The sequence below is a fragment of the Onychomys torridus genome, chromosome 6 (assembly GCF_903995425.1).
Source record: "Onychomys torridus chromosome 6, mOncTor1.1, whole genome shotgun sequence".
Taxonomy (NCBI): Eukaryota; Metazoa; Chordata; class Mammalia; order Rodentia; family Cricetidae; genus Onychomys; species Onychomys torridus.
The window spans coordinates 64,778,993-64,798,212 of NC_050448.1; the positions used below are offsets into that span (position 1 = coordinate 64,778,993).

The following is a 19,220-nucleotide window of genomic DNA, read 5'->3' on the forward strand; positions in this document are numbered from 1 at the left end:
GTTCCTGCCCTCTCTACCCCCACCAGCAGCAGCTACCATCCCCAGGGGCCCTACCCCCCATCCCCAGCATCAGCCTTCCTGAAATCCAAACACAGGGAGGGTGTGGAGAGACTGTCACCAGGTGAGGGGTGAAGATAAAGTGGAAGACAGCTGCGCTGAGCAGAGCAAAGCAGCAACCAACCAAAGGGACCCAGCATGAGAGTGGACCCCAGGGACAGAGAGCACAGCCTCTACTGAGCCCCAAAGCCCTTCTCCCCAAGAACGGGCAAGAAACACAGCCAGGGATAATAAATATAATTGCTATTATGGTGGATGCTGGCCATGAAGCATGGCTATCCTCCACTCCCAGCCTGCCAGTCCCCTCCACATGCTGAGGGTGAGAGGCTCGAGTGTGGTAGCTGCTGGGTGCTGAGGGACCTGAGGGTGGCCTGACAGCCAGGCTCAGCTCCTAGCCCAGGACGTCCAGATAACTGGGAGGTGCCTGCGCCAGGGCCTGCAGGCGTGCGTGCACATCCTTCATGCTGTGGCGTTGCTGCGGTTCGCGCTGCCAGCAGCCGCGCATGATGGCGTAGACATCAGGAGGGCAGGCACGTGGCCGCTCCAGCTCCCGACCCTGCGTGATGCACTCGATCGCCTGTGACACAGGGGAGACAGACAGGACTTCAGGGCGTGGAGGTTACAGGCTCTCTCACAGATGGGTTCTGGCTGACCGCCTCTACCATACCCCGCAAACTCTGAGGCTCCTTCCTGCTCCGACTCTGAAAAGGAGGGATGACTAAGGATTGCCTCCAGAAGGCTAGTGTCACAGCCAAAGACCACTTGCCAGGCGGGGTGAAGACAGTGAGGTTGCGACATTGCCAAGACCGTCAACCTCGGCCTTGGCCTCCACCTCCCACCCAGCTGCACAAGGAAAGAGCAGTGTGGGACCACAGCTGTAGCCTTTGGGGCAAAAACGGCTGTTTCGGCTTAAAGCAGAGGCAACCCTTGCCTCTCCCTTTGGTGGGCACCACTCTGAGGGGATATAGCTGGGAAGAAACTGTAGCAATGAAGATCACAGCCAGACTCCAGGAAGGGCTGCTGGGGTGGCTACAGGATCCAACAGAGACGGTGACAGCGAGATGGTTGGAGAAGCCGCCTGGAGCCTCTCCCCCCTTCTCCCCATCCCCATTAGAGGACTTGGATTATGGGCAGCACTAATTCCATTCCTTCTCTCAGTGCTTGAGAAAATTAAAATCTATAACCCTCTCCCCCCACCCCACCAGCCTCAGGGGAACAGACTGCATTAGACGGAGAAATGGAAACTGACAGCTATGAGCCAAGGAGGAGGCTTGGGGAGCTGCTGGGAGACAGAACACCTGGGGTCTGCTCTAACTGTGGCCAGCCAGAGGGCAGGGAAGGCAGGGACGTCCTTCTCCATCTAACCTCCAGCCTTCCTGCTGTTCTATATCAGGACCTCTCTTCCACCCTCTGCTCTGCCCTGTGACTGCCCACTGTGACCTATAAAGCACACACAGGCACAGCCTGGACTCTGGCCACAGTGATCTCTCAGGGCCCACTAGAAGCCGGCGGGGCTTGGGTTTGGGAGACTGAGCAAGAGAAGGACCAAGAGAGGAAGAGAGGAAGCAGGGAAGGGGCTGAGGGGAAAGCACGGGGGGCCCCCAGGATTCCTGGCAGGGCTGACCTCGGTGTTGGAGAGCTGGTACCAGGGCTGCTTTCCGTAGGTGAAGATCTCCCAGAGCACCACCCCAAAGCTCCACACATCGCTCTCAGTGCTGAACTTGCGGTAGAGGATGCTCTCGGGTGGCATCCAGCGGATGGGCAGCATAGTCCGACCTCCCACCTGCCGAGATGCGCTGCATCACCTCCAGTGCGGGCAACCACACAGCCATCCCACCACATTAAACAGATAGAAGGTATGCAGGACCGGGGCTGAGGGACCAGGAGACAAGACAGTTCCCACCCAGGGCTGAGGTGCTGGAAAGGATGGGAGACCAGAGGCCAGAGGCCAGAGCCCACACTACTAGAGGAAGAAGAGGGCAAGCTGGCCAGTGCAGGCAGGATCTTACACTCCAAGTCAGGGTGTGTACAGTAGGGATGCTGGGGGAAGGTTTAGGGACCCTTACTCGGTAATAGTCTGTGCTGTAGATGTCCCTGCTCATGCCAAAGTCTCCAATCTTGACCACTAGTCCCTGACCCACCAGACAGTTGCGTGTGGCCAGGTCCCGGTGCACAAAGTGCAGGCTGGCCAGGTACACCATACCTGCAGCCACCTGGCTAGCCACAGCCAGCAGCTGCCCAAGGCCCAGAGGACCCGGAGCCACATCCTCACCACCAGCCAGCAGCTTTGCATCAGGTCCATGGGACCTGAGAAAGACAGGGAGAGGGAGAAGCTAAGAGAGAGGGGTATGGGGAGGGGGGGAACCTAGCAGGCAGAGCCCCAGGAGCTGTGGAGGGGATGCCTGGAACTGGGTGTGATGAAGGGAGAGACTAGAGGCAAAAATGGAGGACAGGAAGGAGGAGGCAGCTGTCTGGAGGTTGGGGTAAGGGGGAACAGAGTTGTCTTTCTCCATGACCAAGCCCACCCCCAAGGATACTAACTCCACAGTCCTTGGAAGAACTCAGCCCCAGCCTCCAGCTGCCTCTAGTCCCCATTATTGCTGTCAGCGCCCAGGCACAGCCTTTGCCAAGCTGAGCAGTTTCTGCCCCCACGAAGGGAGCCTCCCCAGCTCCAGGCCAGCAACTTGAGTCCTCTTTGGCTCTCCTGTCAGCGCCCCCCACTTTTGCCCTTAGCGTCCAGCTGTTCCTCGGATGGTTTTCCTTTGCAAAGGTTTCCAGGGTGCCCCACCGCCCCAAGTCCCGGCTGTCCTGATCACTTGGTGCCACTGCCCAAATACTTCCCCTTCCTAGCCTTTCTTCCAACTGGTTGCTTTGCTAGCAATGCCTTTTCCAACTTGCCAAGTGTTTGCCGAACACTCTGAGACCAGAGCACCGGAGTAGAGAGTGGAGTGTGAGTAAGCAATGCCGGGGGGGGGGGGGGGTGGGGGAGGGGGGGGGGGGGAGACCGAGGAGGCTTCCTGGAAGAAGGAGCATTAAAACTGAGACTCCAGGCCGGAGGCTGGACTCCAGGCGGGAGGCTGGGCCAGGAGGCAGCGTAGCTGGGAGGGAGGTCCCGCGTGTCATCAGAGAATGCTGGAAACACAAAGGCCCAAGCCTCCTGCCCAAGGCCTTCCAGGCTTGCCTCAGATTCTCTCCTTCCTGCCCGGTGCTTCAAGGAGGGTCACCGGCTGCTCCTCACACAGCCTGGGCCCCATCCCATGACATCTCTCTGGCTAGGCCTGCAGGCCTAGCCAGAAACAAGAAGCTCACTCCCCGTGGCCTTCCCTGGACGCTAGGTCCTCTGCCAGTCCACCTCCCTACAGGGGTACACTGTCTCGGGGTACACTCCTCCTCAGGGTCTCTCGTAGCTAAGTCGTATCGACTGCACACATGATCCTTCACTCCCTAGAGCTGCTGGGAAATCATCAGCATGAGCATCAGCTGCACAGTGCTTTCTCATCCAGAACCACGGCTTCCTCCAACTGACACGAGGGACCGCCCTCCCAGCCATGCCCGCCTCCTTTCCCTGGCTTACTCCTCTGCCTTTTGAATGGAGTCTTGGTTTTAATGCCCCTTCCTCCAGGAAGCCTTCTGGATCTTCATTCCCCTGGTGTGTGCTCTTGGCCAGAAAGGAAGGTTCACAGACATGGTGGCTGGCTGACTCTGGACCCTGATGCCCCCACTATCCAACTCTGCCTGGTCTTTATGACTACCTTGGGTGGGTGGGGGGGAACTATCACAGCTGGTATCTGAGGGTAGGAGTTCTGCTGGAGTGACATCCTTCACTTCCTGTGTGCCACCCCTCGGGGGGGGGGGGGGTGTTCCTGTCACCCCTAAGCCTTCTTGTGAAGTCACACATCTCTCAAAGTGATTACAACTATCAACTACTGAACATCAGAGTTGTTCGACCCAAAGCCAAAGAAGTGAGTTTTGTGGGACCCCCTTCAAATATACATCGCTTTTATGCTTGGAAACTGGAAAACAGCACCATACAAGCACACAGAACACAGAAGGGGCCTGATGGCTGCTTGGGCCAGCGTCCTCCCTTTCCATCTCTCCCTGCAGGCCTGGCCCCTACGCATACAAATGCACATACACTCTTATAGAACCACGGTCCCACAGCTCAGGGCTTTGGGCTCTAGCAACTGTCCCTACAGACACGCCCACATTCACAACCTGCCCACTCTACTTCCTGGGGGTGGGAACTGTGCCTTCCTGACCCTTCCTGGTGCCTCCCCCCTTTAGTCAGCCAGACAAGCAAAGGTATTCTTGCAGGGAAGGGACCAATGACTGAGCCACAGGCCGGGTCCTTGTACCGGAGAAAACGGTTGAGGTCCCCGTGACGCATGTACTCAAAGACCATGAGCAACGGGCGGCCCTCGGTGCAGACTCCGAAGAAGCGCACAATGTGCTGATGCTGTAGCATGGTGAGCAGCTCGGCCTCACGCTGAAAGTCCTGCCGAGCACTCTCAGATGCCTCCTTCAGTGCCTGGGGGAGGGATGGGGGTGCAACTGGAGGGGACCCCATCCCATCTCAAGTCTCATTCCATTCAAATACCCCCCATCCTGACATGATGGTCCCCTGCAGGACCCTGGTCTCACCTTGACAGCCACCAGCGTCTTGTCCTGCTCATTCAGAAGGTTGTAGCATTCAGCAAGGAAGACCTTTCCAAAAGCTCCCTCTCCTAGCTCCCACTTGAGTACAATGTCCCGGCGCTTGATGTGATGGACACCTGGGAGGGGCTTGTAGAGTCAGAAGGCAGCCCTGGCGTGGGCAGGATGGGGCAGTGGTAAAGGGCAGTGCAGCCACAGGGAATGGGGGGTGGGTGGGTGGGAGGATCTGGCCAGGGAGGGTCCAGTATGGGAGATAAGTTCCTCAACAGGGTCGGGCCCAGGAGTCAGGCTAGACTTTGAGGTAGGTGGGGAGGGTGCTGGGTCAGCACAATGATGGCCCAGGGACTTTACACACATACACACACACACACACACACACACACACACACACACACACACACCACCTCACACTCGCCTCCTGTAACACAGTTCCTCACAGGCATCACTGAAGTACTGTGGGTTCTCCATGACGTGGCCCTGTAGTCCTGAGACTTTGCCCTCAGTAGGGGAGAGAGAGCTGCCACCCAGTGTCATGAAGTGAAGGGACATGGCCAGCCCATCCTCTGGAGCTAGCACAGCAGGGCCTGGGGAAGAGAGACGCCAACATGGACCGTCACAGCCCACGCACCATCTCCATCCTCCATACTAGCCTGAAGAGTGCCAGGCTCTTCCCTGGCTCCTTCCCTGGCAGGAGGGAAAGAGCAGTGCCAGAGCAAGGCAGTGGGCAAGAGAAGGGAAGCACCAGGGCCTCTGTGGACTGGCTCCTGGCACCAAAGCACTCCCCTGCTCCTGACAGAGCCGCGCCCTGCAGACCCGCTCAGTGACCGACAACAGGCACCAACTAATAGCCAGCTGCTCCCCTAAAACGATCCTGCCCCAGCCCAGCACACAGCCAGCCTGAGCCGCACAGACCACCCCTCAACAACACGCCGAACACAGGGCACAGATGGGAAGAGCCAGTAGAAAAACCAAGCCAGTGGGATAGATGGACAGACAGACAGACAGCCCTCTGCTGCCAACTCACGGTTGATCCCAAATTTGCTTCTCTGTCCACATTTGTTGAGCACGAGGAGCAGGGCAGAAAGGAAGAGGGCCGCGGAGACGGCTAAGCCCACAGCCACAGAGACCTAGAAGCAGGGTCAGTCCTAAAGGCTTCCATCCTACAGATGAGTCCAGAGCCAGGCCGCCAGCCCAGGGCCCTGCTTCCCTAGTGACCTCAGCCTGGCTGGGAAGCATCTCGTCAAGCTCAGGACACAACAGACTGTCCTGCTTAGCTCCAAACGACAGCCAAAGGAGCCACGCCAGCCGCCCCACTCCAAGTCCTGACCATCAGCTTCCACATCCCACACTCACCCCAAAAGGTGTTTCATCTTTCTTCTCCACTGGGTCTCTTGATGTGCTGTTAGTGTCTGTGGGGACACAGGGCACAAAGGGTGGGCCTTGGCACAGACTGCCATGTCTCCTGCAGTAGCTCCCCACCCTGGCCAGAGTTCAGGGTCCCAGCTAGCTGTCCCCTCTGCTTCAGCTCGGAGACAGCACAGCTGCCCTCCAGCCCAGGCAACTCACCCACTGGCGAGAAGGAGACTGTACCAGGAAGGAACAGAGAGAGCGGTCAGAGGAGGGGAGAGCGGTGAGGCCCTGCCCTCCAGGATGTGCTTTCTGGGGTGGGGTAGGCTGCTGGGCCTCAGGAAAAGGAGCTGGAGCTGCCTGGAGGGCACAACCCTCTCTTCAGCCTGGACAGACAAAACAGCTCAGGGCCTCAGCAGGCCTGGCTTGGGAGAGGGGCAAGGAGGAAGTGTCGAGCTGGCCACCAGCTCTTTTGTCCAGGACAGAGCACTCTAGCTCTGGGAACCAGGGTCATGGCAGACAGAGACCAGACCTCCCCGGATGGCTAGATCTCTACCCAGGTGCCTCCCCGGAGCAGGGCAGGGTTCAGGGCCGCTCTCACACCAGGGATGGGGTCCTCAGGGTTGAACTCAAAAGGGTTGTCCATAAAGGCAGCTATGACGGAGGCGGCAGCCTGGCCGTAGGGGTTGGCAGCCAGCAGCGTGTAGTTGCCATTGTTGACATGGGTGGGCTGGTTGAGGCGAAGGCAGCCATGCCGCATGGTCTCATTCGTCAGTGTCGACTCCAAGAACTGAGTGAAGATGAAGCTGGTCTCGTTGAGCACGGAGCCGTTGAAGAACCAGCGTAGAGAGGGTGGCGGCTGCCCATCCACGGAGAAGGGTATACACCAGTGGTGCTGCTCCACCGCCGTGCCCAGGTGCACACTGGCTGGGACTGTGGGAAGAGGACACATGACAGGAAGTGGACCACGGGCTGGAAGGAAGCCAGGGGAGGGAGAAGCCAGGGGTAGGGTCGGGAAAAACAAGTCTTCGGGTCCTAAGAACTTCTCTAGGAAACGTATTTGGGAGAAAGTTAGCAGAGGATACCAAATGTGGCAGCAAACAGACCAAATTCAGAGGCTGAAGGGACACACATGGAGCCCGGTCCAGGCCTGGTGGTGATGGCCGGCCAGCCAAGCTACTTGGGAGGCAGAAGGGTGCAAGTTCAAGGCCCGAGTAACTTAGGAAGACCTTGTCTCTAAGCAAATAGGTAACAGCGCTAGGGTGTGGCTCAGTAGGAGAGCACCTGGTAGGCTAGGACACAGAAGGTCCTGGGTTCCATCCCAGGACATTTATAGCACTGAAGAAGAAAAAAAAAAAAAGAAAAGAAAGAATGAAAAGTAATCAAGAAACATGGCTTTGAGACAGTCACAATCCTGAAAAACAGAAAGCCCCTCAATAATAGAAAAAAGTATGTATGTGTAACATATGTGTATAAACACATACAAATTTATATAAATCTCAGCAGCATTCATACCATAAAATACATGTAGCACGTGAAGGAATTATAGTTACTTTTGTTGCCACAGATGGATTTCACAACTATGAGGGTTGTACAAAAGACAATAGATAAAAATAATAGAGTGAGTTTTCATTTATATACTGTGTAAAAAGAAACGAAATTCTTCTGATAGGGAAGCAGACATGTAGAAAAGTATTATTATTGTTATTATTACTTTTTTGGGGGGGTTACAAGACAGGGTTTCTCTGTGTAGCTTTGCGCCTTTCCTGGAACTCACTCTGTAGCCCAGGCTGGCCTCGAACTCACAGAGATCCGCCTGGCTCTGCCTCCCGAGTGCTGGGATTAAAGGTGTGCGCCACCCCATGCCCAGCTTGAAAACTATTATTTTTAATATTTACTTTTATTTTATGTTTATCAGTGTTTTGCCGCATGTATGTATGTGTACCACATGTGCACCTGGTGACCTTGGAGGCCAGAAGAGGACATCAGATTCCTTGGATGTTACGGATGACTGTGAGCTACCGTGTGGGGTGCTGGGAACCCCATCTGGGCCCTCTGGAAGAGCGATCGGTGCCTTCAAACAATAGAAAATGCTCGTAACTGCTCAACTTCAGCCCCTATGGAAAATTACTCCCACGAGGAAGTGCTGAACACAAGAATCAGGATGGAGAGCTGGAGTTGGGGCTGAGGGAGGGTGTCTTCTCAAGTCCCAGCAGGAGGAATTCTTGCTTGAAGCACTTATGCCAGCTAGGGGTGGCAATTCTGTAATCCCAGCCCTTGGCTGAGGCAGGAGGATCATGAGTTCCAGGGCTGCCTGGGTTTCAGAGGCAGACCCTGTCTCTAAATAAATAAGTAAATAAATAATGTGTATGCTTGATGTGCACAACTATGTGCATTTCACAATAAAACAGTGAGGAGCGGTGCTGGAACACAGATTAAAGATAATTTGTTGGCAAAGCCAGAGAAATTAGGCAACAAGCATAAAAGGAACTCAAGAGAGGAATTCCCCTCTTTAGGGATGCTTATCTATGGCGGTACCCCCTCCATTAAACCAAAGCTTGTCTAAGAACAGGATGCAGAACTGACGTAAGCCTCCTTCACTAGAAGTGCAGCCCTGAGCTCATTCTCTCCACAAGGTCCAATTTGCACAAATGTCAGCCCAGGCTGGAAGTTCACTCCTGGGCAAGGAGGCTTCCCCAGCTATAAAGCGGTTCTCCCAAACCTAGACAGAAATCCTAAGGGACATAAACGAATAAGGTGTAAGACAAAAGCCTTTACAGAGGAACAGGCCGTGGGGCCAGCCCGCAGCTGGTGCTGAGGGCCTCAGGTAGCAAACTTGGGCAGCATGCCAGAAAGAAATCCATCTCTAACCCTCTGGCCTTGAGGAGCCTCCAGGACTTCCCAAGCAGGATCAGGTTTTCGTGGGAATCTGCAAACAGCTGGGAGGGAGCAGCTGTAGGGACGCCCACTCACCCTCCCATCAACCCCCCTCTCTTTTCAGGGAAGAGGAGATGAGTGGGGGTGGGTGCAGGGGCTGCCACATGAGCTTACAGGAGACGCTGACTTGGGCAGAGACCTCAGCCCGGCCCACATCGTTCTCTGCCCAGCACGTCACATTCTTCTTGTTGAGGTCACTGGTGACATTGACCAGGGTTAGCCCCAGGGATGGCAGATCTCCAGATTTCTGGACCAGGGAAGAAAGAGACATCAGCAGGGTTTCAGCAGACAGAGGCAGGAGGCAGTGGGGGTAGAGCTGATGTATTTGGGAGCCCTATGACTCCACATGGAAGGAGGCAGGTCTGGGGCAGTGAAGGGAAGGGGGAGCAGATCTGTGACAGAGAATGGTCTCCTTTGCAGTTTGTAAAGAAGCTCCTGGGTTGGAGAAATCTAACGCACAAACAACACCCTCAAGATAGGTAGTACTCTAAAAGAGAGGCTGCAACCAAGGAGCCAGACAGCAGCCACGCAGTTCCAGCTACCATATCCACAAGCAGATCTTCAGATGGCCAAGTAGGACCATGCCAACTCATTCCTGGCTCACAAAGTTCTATCAAACTCAGTCCAAGGAAGGTAGGAAGCGAAGGGACTGTGAACAGGTCGAGGCTATGGAAGAGGCTTCGGCAACAGCATCCCTTCCTTCGGCAAAGGCAAAGGATGCCGGTGAGTGACATCAGAATTGCCACCCAAAGATGAAGTCCAGCTCAGATTATCTTCCTAAGAAACCGTGGCTGCACCACATGTAAATTAGATGACCTTTCAAGAATTCTCAATCTTGATGAGTTCAGCGATTGTCTGCAAGTTGGAGTAGGTAGAATGTTCTGATTTCCTACTCCCCGCCCCCGGAAACAGTCTCACCACGTAGCCCTAGCTGGTCTAGAACTCACTCTGTAGACCAGGCTGGCCTCAGACTCAGAGATCCGCCTGCCTCTGCTCCCCATTGCTGGGATTAAAGGTGCGCGTCACCACCACCACCACCACGCATTGACTTTAGAGGTTTGGTCACAGTTTTACTGGGCTCTGACAGTGGGCTGTGTCTATTCAGAAATTAGGAAGTAGACCTATGAAATGAGGGACCCCCTCACTGTAAAAGGAGGGTCAACTCCAATTGCTGGAGACCCCTGGGGCAGTGCTGCTGGGCAGCCCTTCCCACTTGAAGGGCAGAGTTGTTGAATGTGAGTAAGGGAAAGGGACAGGTAGAGGAGAGTCAGATGCTGGCAACATCTTCAGACAACTTCGGGAAGTCCCGGTTTCTGGTATCTCTTTGAGGAATTGACCTGTTATTAACACCTGTAATCTGTAAAAACTTCCATAGAAAAGCCACACCCTAACTGGGGTGTGTTGAGGGGAGAGAGCAGCCAGTTCCAGGACAGCCAGAACTACACACAGAACAGGGGGGGGGGGGGGGGGGGCAGGTGGGGACCTCTGAAGTCAGCTGTAGCTACCTACCATCAGTGGCCTGTGACCGGCTTGAGAAAAAAAATGCAAGGTCTGGGAAGATGCTCAGGTAAGAGAGACAGAGGCCAAACAACTCCTAGAGGCAGGGAGGATGTCAGAGGGCCATCATGGCTACCTCAGTTTACAGATAAGAAAACCAAAAGGCATGTAGAAACAGGGAGGGAGGGAGGGAGGGAGGGAGGGAGGGAGGGAGGGAGGGAGTGTGTGTGTGTGAAAGTTATTCCACGAATTAGTGGGGACTGAAGGGACAGCTCAGTGGGTAAGGCACTTGCCATACAAGTATAAAGACCAGAGTTTGGATCCCCAGAACCCACATAAAGCTGGATTCAGCATCATGGTCCCATCATTCCCGTGATCTTACAAGTGGGATGGGAGGCAGAAACAGGAGAGTCCCGGGGAGCTCACAGACAAACAGCGAAGAAAGCGAAAGGAGATGGAGGGGAGGACCGACATCTGAGCTTGCCCTGACTCCACGTGTGTGCCAATGCACGTGTGTGCCAATGCACATGTATGCACAGATTTAAAAAAAAAAAAAAGCAGTGGGAGCTGGAACCAGCTGCCCTTCACTAATGTGTCCATAACATACCCAAGAGAATTCTGCTTCCTGAGTGTCCAGGAGACCCCAGAAGCCCTAGTAATTGCCTCTGGGTATGGAACACAGATCCTGTCCTGTCCCCAGGCCTCAGTTTCCTAAGCTAGAAAAGGAATGTATGGGAGGAATGGCCTGTCAGGTCCCCCTGGGTCTCCCATGTGAGCTCTAGCCCCCTCTCTTGCAGCCAGCATTGTGCTGGAGCCCCAGACCTGAGGTGGGGGTGTCCAGTAGACCTGTCCTGAGGACCTGCTGTTCCCCACTGTCGTTCCCGCTAGCACGAGCTCTGAGCCATTTCCATCCTTCCGGCCTCCCTGTGCGCTCCTTTGCTGCTTTTGCCGTCTCTTATGGCCTGATCTTCATCTCCTTTGCGGGGCTGCACGGCTGCTCACCTTCACTGTGACTGTCCCTTCCAGCTCTGTGAGGATCCAGCCAGCCTGCTGCAGGGTCTGCCCCTCCACCTGGCACTGGAGAAATACGTCATCCCCCACTTCCACAGAGTCGTTGGGCATCTGGATCTTCACTGTGGGTACACCTGCCACCCCGGGGTATGGAGGGACATTAGAACCTAAGGGCGGGCTTGTGAGTCCCACCCTGCTCATGACCCCAAACCTGAGCAGTACGCCCAGCCTCCAGGGTCCATAGGCCCTGCCAATGCTACCCCAAGTCCCTCCAGGCAGACCCCAGGCTTTCCCATCTGACAACACCTACCACAACTGGTGTTGTGTCTGAGTGGGAGGAACTGGTCCCCAGGCCCAGGTCCCTGAAGCTCCTGTGTATGTATACCACACAGCCCCTCCTCCTCCCAGCGCTGGAGCCAGGACAGGGCACAGGAACAGTGCAGTGGATTCCCTGACAAGGTCCTGTTGGGTAGGAGGTGTCAGGAGTCAGGGAAAGAGGGCGCAACAGGTCTGAGGAGCCAAGAGGCAGTGCTCCGGAGATGGCTGGCTACAAGGGGGTCTAAGCAGACGGGGGCCAGGCCCATAACCAACACAATAACTAGACTTTGCTAGTAAAAGGGGCAGACTGTTGTAGATGCCAGCTGAGGGCTGCATGGCACCCCTTTACCCCAGCTCTAAAGTGAGAAGCCAAGCATGGTAACAAAGAAGGGTGTCTTGCCATGGCCCACCGGCTTTAGCTACCCATCACACACATGTGGACTATTAGGTGTAACTCCCTTCCAGTGTGTGCACTGGGAATCTCCTCAAGCATCAAGGTGGGCCTGTGGTCTGCTCAACACAGCTCTGAGCCTAGTCTCTGAACACACACAGCTGCTCCTCTACCCTGGCTTCCGAGACCAGACCAGCCCAGCCAGCCCAGCCCAGGACAGTCCCACAGTCTCTGCCTTGATGGAGGGGAGTGGATGATAGACATGCACATAATCCCCAGTGCAAGCTCACAGACACAACACTGTCTCCGACCCCTCCCCCGCTCCACACAGACACGCGCACGCACAGCCACATATCACACACACTGGCCCCTGGCCCTGCCCCTGCCCACACACTCACAGGTCCTGTAGCGAGAGGCCCTGCACCGTTTTCCAGGAAAGAGACTCCAAAGCATTGGAGGACAGATTCCTATGAGAGGACAGATGCCCTGAGCCAGTGACCTCACTCTGACCCAGTCTGAGGCAGAAGCATGAAGGAGGCTGCTGCCCCCCATCCCACCCCCCCACCTCACCCCCCACTTACCCCCACCCCCCAGCCCAGGCAACTAGAACAGGCCCAGAGAAGTAGCTGTGCTGTGCCTGTGGGTATATGGGAATGTAGGAACGGCAGTGTGGACAGGTATAAATAATCTTCTCCTTGGGACAACAAGGGTTAATCCCACTTAACCCCCTCCCTGACTGACCCCAGGGAGAGGGATCCAAGGGAACAGCCGGCTCCCCTCCCCCCACACCTCAGCCCCAGCTGGCGAAGTGCTCAGGCCACAGCTGGGGTAAGGGGCTCCATCTGTGCTCCCCACCAAGGAGGAGAGGAGCGCAGCCCTCACAACCTCCTCCCCTGCCTAACCTCAAGACAGGGATGTCAATGTGCTTCCTGGGCCCCACGCCCCTCCCCTTCCTTCCTGTTCCTCCAAGGGCACTTCAAGTAGGAAGAGAGGGAGGGACATAGGGTCATAGCTCCCCAGGTAAAGGAGAGAGCACCCAGCCAGGGCTCCGCTCCTGGGCCCCTAGGAAACACACTGCCTACAACACACTGCCACTGCCAGGACCCTGGTCTTCGAGGGACTTGCCCTAACCACTCGCCTTGCCTAGCCACCCTTGACTTAATGGAGACTGGGTTGGATAGGAACCCTCACACAAGGCCCCAGAACACCGCCACCTTGGAGACAGGTTAGAAGTGGGTGGGTGGGTGGGTGGGTGGGTGTCTCACCTGTGCCGCCATAGATAGCCAGGTGACCTCAGTCAAAAAACACCATAATTCCCAGAATCTTCATCTACCAAATGGGGACCATAGTATCTCTGTCCCCAGGTTGGCTACAAGAAGTGACTGCCACGGGAGTCATGAGCTGCCACCACATACACATTTAAAAATTCCTTTTAAGGTTTTTGTTTTGTTGAGATGAAAGGCTGGCCTGGAAGTTGCTGTGTAGCCATGTGTGACCTGGAACTTCTGATCCTCCTGTCTCCACCTCCCCAGTGTCAGGATTATAGGCACGTATCACCACACCTGGCTTATGGGGAGGGGATCAAACCCAGGGCTTTGTGAATAGTAGGCGAATACTCTACCACCTGAGCCATATTTCTAACCCTAAGTGTACATTTTAAGCCAGTAGATACAGTAGGTAACACAACATCACTCTTGTGGTTAAATCCCCGGACCCATCTGAGACTTTAGAGGACCCAGCCCAACTCTGTGAATGACAGGCCCTCAACCCAGGGAGGGACTTCCAGGGACCTAACTGTATCTTCTGCCCACTCCATGCCCCTCTCTGTCCTCTACAGGACAAGCAGCTGTAACTCTCAGGAATGAGGAGGGTGAGGACGAGCAGGCAGAACATGCCATCCCCCAGGGGGGCCAGGTCGGCACGCCCCACAGGAGAAGAGATGAAATTCTGACCAGAACGCAGAATCCTGCCCCTCAGTCACTATGAACTCCAGGCAGAGAGCCTGGGAGGGCGTTTATGAGCAGTGCCTCCGAGACATACAACATGGAAGTGAGGCTACAAGGATTCTAGTCTGATGAGAATCAGAGCACCGCCTCCCTGAAGCAGTTCCCTGGGGAGCACAAAGCCTACCAGCACCCCAAGTCTGCAGGCCCCCCTCAGTCCCGCCCCCACCGATCCAGCCTGACCACTCACAGGTGACTGAGCCGAGGAGTGAAATGGAAAGCATCTGGGGCCACAAAGCGGAGGCCACTCTTCACGATGGTTCTAGGGGAGGGAGAGGAACTTAAGCCCTGCCCTCTGCCCACCCAGGCCAGGTACCCCTGTGGAGCCGCGCACCCCTCTCCATCCCTTACTTTCCACAGTTACCTGGACCCCTCAAATCCCTGAGCCTCCACACCTCTCCCAGACTCTCAGGTCTTCTGAGACCCCCGATGCATATGGGCACCCACCACCCTGTGCCCAGTCCCACCCTGTCAACCCTTAGTCCTCACAGGCTTCTCAACTCCCCCAGGCCCTGCAAGTCCCCGAAATCCAGGCGTTGCAGCTGCTGCTGGTTCTCCACGTAGCTGCAGGGAGAGGGGTGGGTCAGCTGGGTCAGGACCTCAAAGGAGTTGTTACCCCATGCCCACCACCCACTCACCTCCCTCACACAAGCACATGCACCATACATACACAGCCCCATTTCACACACCCATTCATGCACATGCCCCCACATGCTGACCTGACTCACAAGTCACACATGTGCATACATGCATGCATGCCCCCTCACCTTTACATACATGCAGACTCTCACATGCTTCCTGCAACACATATGCAAGTATCCAGAAGCACACGGGGTTGGGGGGTATCCCCATGCCCTCACCCAAGGACACACATGAACAAAGCTCACGTAAACATTCCCCATGCATACACAGATGAGAAGGTGTGGAGACACATTAGTCAATGCACACCCGCCGTTCTCAGCTTGGGGCTCCACCTCTATAGCAGGTCTCTCCAGCACACACACGCTCAACAATAGGGGTTCGGGTTCGTGCTGGGACTCACTTTCACAAAGGGCAAGGCTCCACCCAGTGCGAAGGATGCCCCAATTATCATGTGAATGTGTGTTCCCAAACACAGCTCAGTGACTGCTATCTGGGTTCATTGACACCAAACACACACACACACACACACACACACACACACACACACACACACACATACTACATACCCCAAACACACCCCACCCGCTCTGTCCTCTCAAAACCTTTGCTTCTTCCCACTGCAAGCCCCACTCTCCCCTCTCCAACACTTTTGCAAAGCAAGCCAAAGCACAGAGCTGTTGGGGACCCCCCCCCAGCCCCTCCTTAATCCATGAAGGACTCAGGAAAGGAGAGAGGAGCGTGGACCTGATGGAGTCTGAGTGTATAGCTGAAGAGAGATGGAGATACGGTGTGAGACAGGAAGGCTGGGTGAGGTGGCGGAGGAGGGCGGAAAAACAAAGTCAAAACTGGGAAGAGACTGACAGCAGAAAGATGCTTGGGTAGTGGTGGTGGAAGGACAGACAGATAAGGACGGAGACAGAGATAAGGGAGAATTGAGAAGCAGGGAGGCCGAAAGCGAAGGATGGGGAGCGAGCAGCACCTGGGGGTGGGGTGCCTGTGGTTGCAGCCCTATCTTGTGGATCTGAGAGTTCCCGTGAACTCACTCCCCTGTAGTGACATGTCCTCTGCAGTGGCATGTCCATGTTTTCCTCTCCTCTCTCCACCCCTGTGTGTGGCAGGGGCCCCTGACTCACTAGCAGTTCTCAGAACTCTTCCCCTCTTTTTTTGGACCCCTGCTTAGTAAAAGAACAGCAAGGAGCAGGTTTAGTCCAAGCCCAGCACCCTGCCCCCCACCCGCCCCGTGTTTCCCTGATCCCAGCCGCGACCCCAATAGGACTGGACATGTCCATCCTCACCCTGGAAACCTGAGGAGATGCAGCTAGCCACTTTGACCCCAATAGGATGGTCCGTGTCCATCCTCACCCTAGAAGTCTAGGGAGACGCAGCTAGCCACTTTGGGGGAGGCCAGATCCCTGTTCTGCCCCAAGGGTTTCAAGCTACAGAGACCCAGGGAGTTGGTAAGATGTGAAGAGCTGGGTAAGTACGGGCTGTCAGGCAGTGTCTTCCACGCCGCCTCATTTGTTCGGATTCATAATCAATCTGTCTATTCGAGTCCATTAGCTCCTTGTTAGCTATGCGGGTGAGGGAGGAGGGAGAGGACCGTGCAGGAGGCGGCGGGAGGATCGGGCCCCACCCAGGGGGACATCTCCGCTCACCACCCTGCCAACCTCCTCTTCTTCAGCCCTGGCTCGCCCCCTGGCCCTGTCCTGGACTGCCCTGGAGCCTGGAAAGTCACTGGGGAATGAGAACGCTGAGGGGAACGGTCGGGAGCCTGGACTCTGGTTTGAATGGACAGGCCTGGGAGCAGCAATCTAGACCTCATGCCCCATCCCATCATGCAGGAGCCTAGGCCAGACCAAGACAAGGCCATCTCCTCTCTTCCTGGTCTCCCTAGGGGCATTAGAAAGAGATGGAGTATCTCCCTTAATTACCACAAGATGCCCGAGTAACTCGGTGCCAATCACTGCAGGCTGCTGGCCCCATCCACCAGCATGCAGAATACTCAAGTATTTTCAGCCATCACGGTGATGCTGAGTCCCTTCAAGTCAATAATACTCGCATAGGTCACCAGCTGCTAAAAAGTACTTGAGCATTTTGTAACCAATTATTGCAGAATGTCAAAGTACTGCCGAGCTGAAGGTTCCTCCCAGCTCTGGACCTGGAAGCGGGGAGAATCTCAGCAACAGCCCTGACTCCCTGACACAGGTAGGAATCATCGGTGAAAGGGGAGATGGGAGAGAGGCAGAGGACTTTCGTTTCCCACATCCAAATTAGCAAGTCTTTGGAAAGGAGGGGAAGCTCAGACACCAAGCTGGTTCCTCACCGTCCCCCATCAACTCCAGCTCCATCACAAATCCAGAGACGACCTGATACCCTGGCCATGACCAGGACTAGGTTGGGGGCTGGCTTCCCCCTAAGAAGTGGGAGATGGCAAAGTACAGAGCGCCGAATTCTCCACACTAACCACTCCTCCAAGGGGCAGAACTTGGCTCTTGAATAAACCCCACAAAGAGCTCCTAGATGGCGGGACCAAGCCCAGGTCTACCGAGTTCCCCTCTTGCTCTGCCCCAAGCTAGCACCCCAACTACCCTTAATCCTGGGCGACATCCAGTGACTGCGCGGCTTTGCCAGGGTGGTGGCCGCAGCAGCAAAAGCCTCCGCAGCACAGCCAAAGGCTACACGTGCCAGCCACCTCCAGCAGCCAAGCCTGGCCCCTCCAGCCAGAGGTGAGTGCGCGCCCTCGGGGAAGGGCTGTGCCCTCCTGACCCCGCGCCCCTCCCCCGCCACACACTCACAGCTCCGTCAGGTTCCCGGCGCCCCGCAGGCCGCGGAGGGTATCCAGGGTCCCTGCCCTGGTGCAGCGCAGCCCCGAGGGGCCCACGGGGCAGCAGGCCTCCCGACAGGACGCGGCGCAGGCAGAGGCCAGCATCAGCGAAGCCAGCAGGCCTCCTAGCCCCGCGGCCCGGCGATGCCAGCCCAGCTGCCCACGCCGCTGGCCTCGCAGCATCACGGCGGCGCCCGCCAAGCTCGGGCCGCGCAGCAGCCGTCCGTGCGCTCCTAGCTGCCGCCGCCCGGCCGGCCTCGCGCGACACGTGCGCGGGGCGGTGTTAAAGAGCAGCCGGCAGGAGAGGGCGGCACCGCAGCCCCGCCCCGCCCCGCCCCGCCTGCCCGTGCCCCCAAGGGCCCCCTCCCCTTTCGGGAGCCCTAATGCCAGCTAGCCTCCCTAATGTCCCTCGCGGCTGCAGGAGACCTGGGGCGGGGGACCGCCACAGAAGGCCTCACAAGTGTCTTCTGAGCCTGGGGGTGGGGGGTTGGAGGGGAGAGTAGGGAGGGGCATGCTAGGAAGCTGATATGTTATTTCTCCCAGGGAAACAGCTGCATTTTCAGATTTGCGGGGACAGGGAGAGATTGAGCAAGGAAGAGGTTGAAGTCCAGGTCATCCCAGCCAGCTTCACGGTGCACTTGCCTAAGAGAGTGTGCATGTCACTTGGAATAAGTTTGATGAACGCTCTCCAGACGCTAGCAAGGGAAGGGAGAGGGCCCCGGAATAGCCGGCTGGACGCAGCACCTGGGGAGGGAAACAGACGGTGCAGAGTTCTCTGAACACAGCCGGAGGGAGAGTGGAAAGTGGAGAACGCCCGGTCCGCAAGAGGCCACAGGGTGGCGCTAGAAGCCCTGGCGCCGCGGCGTTGGCTCCCGGCCTGGGTCTTCGAGGGCTCGGGAGCGCGGTTCTGGTCTTAAGGTCCCCAATCCCAGCCAGCCAGCTGGGGCACCAGAGCCGGGTAGGGCCAAACAAGAGCAGGACTGGCATCGATCGCCGTCCTGACAAGTGCATCGATTTCTGAGAGGAGAAATTAATAGATCTCTTAGCCCTTCGGACGCGGGAGTTGCCCGCGGGTAGAGCTGGGAACCTTCCGCCCTTGGTGTTTGTGAACATGGGAAGTCCCAGGATCCCAGCATTCAGGTCATCAAAGGGCAGGTCTCGCTCACTGGCCTTCCAGGCTGCAAGTCTCTAAGTCCCACGCTTAAGAGAGGGAGCAGGTAAGTACTGGGAGTGACCGGAAGTGAGTAGGACCCAGCTACCCAGTGAAGGATAGTCCTAGTGGCAGGTTACCTTTCTGAGCCAGGCCCCAGCATGAATAGTCCCCCAAGTGCCTCCAAAAGAGTATACATACGAAGACCCACCAACCATCCCGAGTTCTTAAAAGTAACTAAGCGAAGGCGGAATCTCGCAGAGAGATGGCTCTTCTCATAGGAATCTGAGCCAGAACCAAGGGCACACACCGTGGCAGGGATACACCCCGCGCCAAGGGGTTATAGTCAAAGTGGCCTCGGGAGGCTGGGAAGGGCTGCGAGAGGCGAAG

The 19,220-nt window shown here is 56.3% G+C and overlaps 1 protein-coding gene across 2 annotated transcripts; it reads right to left on the minus strand.

The window, feature by feature from the left end:
- Positions 1 to 279: 279 nt before the first annotated feature.
- Positions 280 to 17,873, minus strand: Ntrk1 (neurotrophic receptor tyrosine kinase 1). Of its 2 annotated transcripts, XM_036190490.1 has the most exons (17): positions 17,652 to 17,873; positions 14,704 to 14,778; positions 14,405 to 14,476; positions 12,610 to 12,678; positions 11,813 to 11,964; positions 11,494 to 11,636; positions 9,109 to 9,241; positions 6,661 to 6,990; positions 6,277 to 6,294; positions 6,064 to 6,119; positions 5,735 to 5,837; positions 5,148 to 5,294; positions 4,699 to 4,829; positions 4,413 to 4,585; positions 2,124 to 2,364; positions 1,682 to 1,840; positions 280 to 634 (listed from the first exon to the last, which is right to left on the minus strand). In XM_036190490.1, exons 1-17 carry the CDS (start codon positions 17,861 to 17,863, stop codon positions 449 to 451), a joined length of 2,400 nt encoding a protein of 799 aa, XP_036046383.1. In that variant the 5' UTR covers positions 17,864 to 17,873; the 3' UTR covers positions 280 to 448. The 2 variants fall into 2 exon arrangements, with proteins under 2 accessions (XP_036046383.1, XP_036046384.1); XM_036190491.1 differs by lacking the exon at positions 6,277 to 6,294 and having other exon boundaries at positions 449 to 634; positions 17,652 to 17,863.
- Positions 17,874 to 19,220: the final 1,347 nt, after the last annotated feature.